The sequence below is a fragment of the Sinocyclocheilus anshuiensis genome, unplaced genomic scaffold, assembly GCF_001515605.1.
Source record: "Sinocyclocheilus anshuiensis isolate Anshui unplaced genomic scaffold, SAMN03320099.WGS_v1.1 scaffold1392, whole genome shotgun sequence".
NCBI lineage: Eukaryota > Metazoa > Chordata > Actinopteri > Cypriniformes > Cyprinidae > Sinocyclocheilus > Sinocyclocheilus anshuiensis.
Window position 1 is genome coordinate 1,157,702 of NW_015542476.1, and position 7,081 is coordinate 1,164,782.

Genomic DNA, 7,081 nt, shown 5'->3' on the forward strand with positions numbered 1-7,081 from the left:
GGGAAAAAAATCTAATATGGAAATCAAATTAAGTACTCTAGACAACTGTTCAATAAACATCATTTAAACATTTTTGTTTCTGAAACATTTTTGTGAACAATATATGATAGTAGTGTATGACAAATGATAGCATACTTTCCCAAAAAGTGTCCATCTGAAAAACAAGTTAAAATATTTTCCTGATAACAGCTATTTAGTTTTGATTATTTAAAGCACTCAAGTTGCTTATTAAATTGTGCTGCGCATATGGCCATGTCAGTATTCTGTCATCAAGCTACTGTAAATTAGCATAATGTGAAAAATCTTTCTCTGAGGAGGAAAAAGCCCCTCTGAGGAGGTAATGAATGATTAGCTAATTAAGTGTTGTTGTTTTTAACCGCAACATATGCTGGAGATTTTTATAATGATTGTGAGGGCCATTTCGTACAATGACTAAATTCTATATAGTCACAGAAAATTGTCTTTTCAGTTTGTCACTGTTTTTAATTAGTTTTTTTTTCATACTGGTACTGGTATCAGTATTCAATATTTCAGATAGTTCAGTTCACACAACTTGCAGCTAGCAAATTTGGGCCACAAATACTGAGAGAGATTCCTAGAATGAGGTCTAAAATGCAGAATCTAAACTGATGTGCCTGGAAATGAATTTGCAATTGAAGACTGACGTGCCCTGTAATATCCTGGGCAACCATTTCGCCCTTTGCCTCGAATTGCTCGGAAATGATCTGCAATGATAGTTCTCAGATTTGTCAGGGATCAATTAGCATACAGAAAACAAACAGCGCTGATGTGTTGTTTCTGAAAATTGCTGGATAGAGTGACAGAGGTTTCATTTATCCTGAAATACCCTGACCACGTGGTCTGTAACACTGCTAGCAGTGCATTTGGGTGCTAACAGCTGGTGCCACAGTCAGACTCTTTATCTTCACAGGGGGGTATATACTGGAGGAAAAATGTCTTGTGTTTTGACTTTAGGTGGAGAAAAAGCGTAATGCATATGATACCTCTTTAAATGTTTATTTTTTTCCCCACTTCCCTTTCCACTGGTAGTTTATACATTTCTTCTACATCAGTGTTCAGAAGTTTGGTGTCAGTAAGCATTTTTGAAAAATCAAAATTTTGTGTGTTCTTGTGTACACCACATCTGTTTTGATCACATTTATTTAATCAAAAATACAGTAAAATTAATAAATTGTGAAATGCCATTATAATTTAACATTTTAATTTATTTTAAATATTTTTAGGTAGTTTTTTTCTGTGATTGCAAAGCTGAATTTTCAGCAGCCATTAGCTACTCCAGTCTTTAATGTCAATATGCTGATTTGGTGCTCAAGAAACATTTTTTTAAATCATTATCACAGTTGAAAATTGCTGAAAATTGTAATTTGTTCCCCATAAATTTAATGCATCCTTGCTGAATAAAAATATCAATTTCTTTACTGACCCCAACCTTTGAAAAAATAGTGTATATTTGTGTGTTCTATAATCTTCTATGATGTCTAAATCTTATTATTTTCAAAAACTTTAGTAAATAAAAATCTCAATTCTTTAAATACAAAATTCTTACAGTCTCTCTTTTTTCTTCAATCCTGCCTCCTCACTCCGATCTTGTTTGATTTTTCCTGTATGTGTGGCAGGTATAAGGGTTTTATCAAAGACTGCCCCAGTGGTCAGTTGGACGTAGCTGGCTTTCAGAAGATCTACAAGCAATTCTTCCCCTTCGGTGATCCCACCAAATTTGCCACCTTTGTCTTCAATGTCTTTGATGAAAACAAGGTAACAAGAGGCTTAAAAAAAGGAAAAGTCATTAAAAGGAAAGCACTGTTGTATTAGCCTAATGGGTCTTTTTAAAGTTGCAGTTTACCAAGAAATGTTTTGATTATCTTCTTTACTGAGTTGGAAAATTATCACCACTAGAATCTCTCCCCGAAGAACTGTTTGGCTGAATAGCAAAATACCATGTGTAAACACTCCATTCACTTTCATTTACTCAGCGACAGGGACATTATGTCTTTCCATTTTAGTTGTAGAAATGCAGCTTCAACAGATTTGCAGTATTTATTTATTTATTTGTTTTTGTGGTAGATCAATTTGTTGTCTAAGTCTGAGCAAAAATGAGGCATTTAGAAGCTTTATAGAGAATATTATGAATATTACACACAAGAAACAGTGTGTGTGTGTGTGTGTGTGTGTGTGTGTGTGTGTGTGTCAGACATTGCCGGTCTGATGCCCCTGCAGACTATTCTCAGACTCAGATGTTTCTAGATTCTCAGCGGGACTGTCTGCTGCAATCACATCTTTAGACACTTTTGAATCACTATGTCAAAATGACATTTCCAATATGTAAAACCTTCTGTGAGATGGTAATGAACACAGGTAAGATAAAATCTTTCCCTGCTGCTGCCATATTTAACTGCAGTTTTTTGCTGTGTCACTCTGCAGTTGTTTGCCATCTCATTCATTTCAGTTTGATATGAGGCTGTAACAAAGCTTTATAAAATCAACCCTTTTTGTCATTCCTTTAGACTTCTTTTTACACTTTACCCATCAGTTCTCATGCTGTCTTTCTGTTGTGCATCTCCAGGATGGACGAATCGAGTTCTCAGAGTTTATTCAAGCTTTGTCTGTCACATCCAGAGGGACGCTGGATGAAAAACTCAGATGTAAGACCAGAATTGCTTTATATATCTTGTAATGTCAGCAGTACCTCAAAAGTTGTTTGTTTGTGCAACAGAGATGTGTTCATTTATCTGCAGAAGACATTTCAGAGTCTAATAGTAAAACAGATGTTACCCACACTAAATGTAGTAGTAAATGTATGTCGATTCATTTTCATTTATCACCATGACTAATGAAAAATGAGCATGTCGAAATAAACAGTAAAATAGTCTAAACATTTTTCTAATGAGAACCTGCACTTATTGTCAGCTCTTGAAGATCTTGAAGATACTACAGAGAGAGAGAGAGTTTTCTTAATGTGCTTGTTTGTTGTTGCTGTCACAGGGGCCTTTAAACTTTATGATCTTGATAATGATGGCTACATAACCCGAGATGAGATGCTGAACATTGTGGACGCCATCTACCAGATGGTGGTGAGTCATTTGCTTCTCACTGAACCGTAACTTTCTATTTCTATTGAGTTAATGAAAGAGCTTTTTTGGAAGGCCAACATGGTGTTTATAGTAAGGCCAAACTTTGATTTGATAAATTGATAAAGAATGAATACCTTTTCAAACACTGGCTTCCAGGAAGCATTGGCATTCCATAATAGCATTGGGTGCTTTTTTATTAAACAAGATGTTTTCTTGCTGTTCTGATTGTATACAGTTGGCAAAGAGATCCCATTCACCTGTGTGGTAAAAATGATCAAAGTTACCCATTAATTTCTATGAGAACAGCAAAAAGACATCTCCAGGAGATTTGGCTTTTTGTGAAAGTAAAAACATATTTCTGTGCACCTCCATTTTCTGTCAACCAAATATATGCATATATGTTTAACCCAGTATATAAAATAAGAAACACCAGAGGAATATTACATACTGAACATCTTACATACTGTGCATGTCTACAGTCGACTTTTACTTTGAATATTTTAAATATTAAGTTAAGAGTACGGGAAAAAGGGTAACTTTATAATGAGGTTGTTCACATGAACTAATAATAAACAGTAGTTTTAAAGCATTTATTAATCTTGCAAATTTTTATAGACACTAAAATTGTCAAAGTTTTGTATATTAAAATGAGTTACTGTTTAATGAAACTAACTTGAATTAATACTAAACAAAATTTTCTTAAATTAACTTTGATAAATAAAAAATGATTGTTCATTGTTAATGAATGATACCAAATGCATTATACATTAAAATGAACATTTAGACACTTACTGTGAAGCTCCATTTACATACAGCACAACACTTAATTTTAAATTTTACCAACTATTGTGTTTTACCCTTGGATGCTATTGAATGAACATAATTTACCATATTTTCTATATTCACCGTATCACTTACAGTGATCAATTTTTTCCCTTCAGTTCGATCTGATACAGTCAGCTGAATTACTTGTATTCAGTGCAGTCTTTTCATTCATTCTTTCTTTTTGTTCAATTGGCTGGTAAAAAAAAAGTTTTTGGTTTTATCTGAAGAGCGAAAATATAAAAACAACCACATTTATCTTTATTTTCCACACAGAAATGAATGGGCAACTCATTTCTGGCACCCAGGATTTGTTTACCCCCATGATAGGCCACACACACAGATGATTTGTTTCCGACTGGGGTTGTTTCTTATCCTGCTATATGCCTTGTTTATGTCTGGCAGGGGAACACAGTGGAGTTACCCGAGGAGGAAAACACACCAGAGAAAAGAGTCGACCGCATCTTTGCTATGATGGATAAGGTGAATTCTGTGTATTTATTTGCTGTGTACTGTCTTCCACTGCCTCATTGCTCTCATACACAACATTACTTGCAAAAATCATTGCCTGTGTACAAATAATAAGTATAGAAAATGTACTGCATTTATAGTGAATTGCAGTAACTCTCTGAGAATTTTCAGTTATTTTTTAAACAACAAACCAATCCCATCATTTCGTATGACTGAATAGTCATAGCAATAGGTTAAATACAATGGCTTATTTCTGCTGTGATTGTCAGGAAGGCTGTCCTTCGTCAGGCACTAGAAACACAGAAGGCACGCCACATGAAAGACGCAAAATAGAAGCTCTATTGCACTGTCTAGAGGCGCTTTGGAAAGCTTTGATAAAAGAGCCTTTGAAAGAGCACTCAGCTATAGAGGGAAAGAAGAGATTTGAATTCATCATTAAAAACTGTCTTTCTACCTGATTCCATGCATATCTTCCGCCACCAACTCTATGCAGTACACTTAATACGAGTATGTGTGTTTGAAAACAGTGACATGACTTATGACTAAGTGTCTTCCTTTTGTCAACAGAATGCAGATGGGATGTTGACTCTACAGGAGTTTCAGGAGGGCTCCAAGGCAGACCCCTCTATTGTACAAGCACTCTCCCTTTATGATGGCCTGGTGTAGGCCCATCTGAAAGTGGCGTTCAGTGAGTCCCATTTCCCATTTTCCAAATGCTGAAAACAGCCATGTACCAGCCTGCTGACTACAGTGAATATTCTAAATGTGCACATCAGTGTTAATTTAGTATTATTTATATACTGTTATATTATTTATTGTTTTGGGTTAGCTTTGAGTAATTTTGTTATGTGGTTTTCAAGTACCTAAAAGAATTGTTAATAGTTTTAATTTAAGCTAAACATTACAACACTGGCACGTCTTTACAATTCTTTACAATACTTTTCAATACAATACAGTTCTTTACAAAAAAAAACACTTTACAATACTTTTCAGTTCAAACTGAAAAAATGCAAAAAAAAAAAAAAAAAAGGTTGTTCGTCAAAACTGTCGAAACTCAAATATGATCAGCTCTCTGCCTTTTTTTACTGTTCTAAAGGAATGTCAGGACCTTTAAAATTATTCACTTTAGGCCTTTACAGTTACATCTGTTTGAAAGCACTAATTAGATTAACTGTAATTACAGCAATTCATTATTCATGTACCAACTCAGTGTGAATTTAAAGTTTCTGTTTTTCATTCCTATATATATACTAGGTAATCAATACAGTCCATTTATGTCATCCTGCTGGCACTGTGAGAGGAAAACTGACCTGTCACCAATCTCTTGGACCTGCCAAGTGCATTGTAGGTGTTGCTCTTAAGAGGGGATCAGCTGTCAGTCACTCATCTCTGGAAATCCAAAATTCGCTCAAGACAATGTGAACCCTTGCAGAACTCATTTGGGATGAGTGATGTACAGTAAAAAACCTCATGAGAGTCTGATGGGTTCAGTGCCCGTTTTGTAAAGAAGACACTCATATGGACAGTGACTTTGAGGGCATCCACATCAGTGTTATTAAATGTAAAACTCAAATATTCTAAACACCAATGAATGAGTTCATTATATTGCTGTGGACTTTGTCATAGGACCCAGTTGGATTTTGGTCTAGCCTTCACTACATGATGAACGAAGATGCATTTGCAACGTTCCATGGGGCTTCAGCAAGCACTGGCATTGAACAACATGCATCTAGCTTTATTTATTTATATAATCTTTCTATGTAAATTAGCAATCTTCAACAATAAACAAAAACTTATAAATCTCCTTATAAATCTCATGCTTATTCTTGAGACCTGATAGTTAACGTCTGGCAGCCATGATGTATTATACTGAGACTGTATTTACTCACATGCCCCTGCTTTGCTTGACCCATAGGCAGCCTCATTGTACACCTTGTGATGTAGAATGCAAATTTTCTACAGTATTGCATATGACTGTCGTGATGGTGTGGGCGTATATATGATGAAGTCAGCACTGGCAAACATGCTCTTCTCAGACAGCTATTGTGTTGCACCTCTGGCTTCTTTGAAAGTATGAGATTAATTTTGTACCAATAGCATATACAGCATTCATCAGCACTGCACATGCCCGCAGTGTTTGAAGTGTTGGTGTATTTAGATTACTGCTAATGTTACGGGTGTGGTTAAAATCATCTTGGTTAAAGTCTTTTTTTTAAGCCCAACATTTCATCTTTCTAATATGGCCATCTGGGAATGTTACAAGGTCTATCTGTTCTCCAATTGCAAATGCACTGCTGAGTTTGTCTTAATGTCACAGAGACACTGCAGTAGGTGAAATATTGTGGTTATGGGGTAATGTTAATGAAATGTTAATGGAGTCTCTTTAAATAAAAAACGTTTTTAAGAAAAAAAATGTCTTAAGGTCTGTTTATGGTGGGTGGGCCATAGCACTAAAGGAAGTAATTTCACCTGAATATTGCATGTTCTAGCTAATAATCACCACCTTTGCTCTATTTGTGTTTAGAAACAGAAACAACGCTGTATGATCAAACCAAAGAAAATACATTTTCAGTTGGCCACAACATCATATTTTAAGATTGGAGCTAATTTTCCTCTCAGTCAAATGTCTGTATTATTATTTAGTCAAGGCTCATGAATATATTCTGCCTGATGGCTTCAAATATCCACACTGCAAT

The 7,081-nt window shown here is 35.2% G+C and overlaps 1 protein-coding gene across 1 annotated transcript in view; it reads left to right on the plus strand.

Moving 5' to 3' along the window:
* The window catches only part of LOC107693863 (neuronal calcium sensor 1-like), an 18,864-nt gene extending 12,121 nt beyond the window's left edge, over window positions 1-6,743 (plus strand). The window contains exons 3-8 of the mRNA XM_016493398.1: window positions 1,638-1,776; window positions 2,585-2,663; window positions 3,004-3,092; window positions 4,320-4,397; window positions 4,953-5,073; window positions 5,640-6,743. Coding sequence (XP_016348884.1) covers window positions 1,638-1,776; window positions 2,585-2,663; window positions 3,004-3,092; window positions 4,320-4,397; window positions 4,953-5,051 — 484 coding nt within the window. The 3' untranslated portion in view covers window positions 5,052-5,073; window positions 5,640-6,743. The remainder of the gene's footprint in view (window positions 1-1,637; window positions 1,777-2,584; window positions 2,664-3,003; window positions 3,093-4,319; window positions 4,398-4,952; window positions 5,074-5,639) is intronic.
* Window positions 6,744-7,081: the final 338 nt, after the last annotated feature.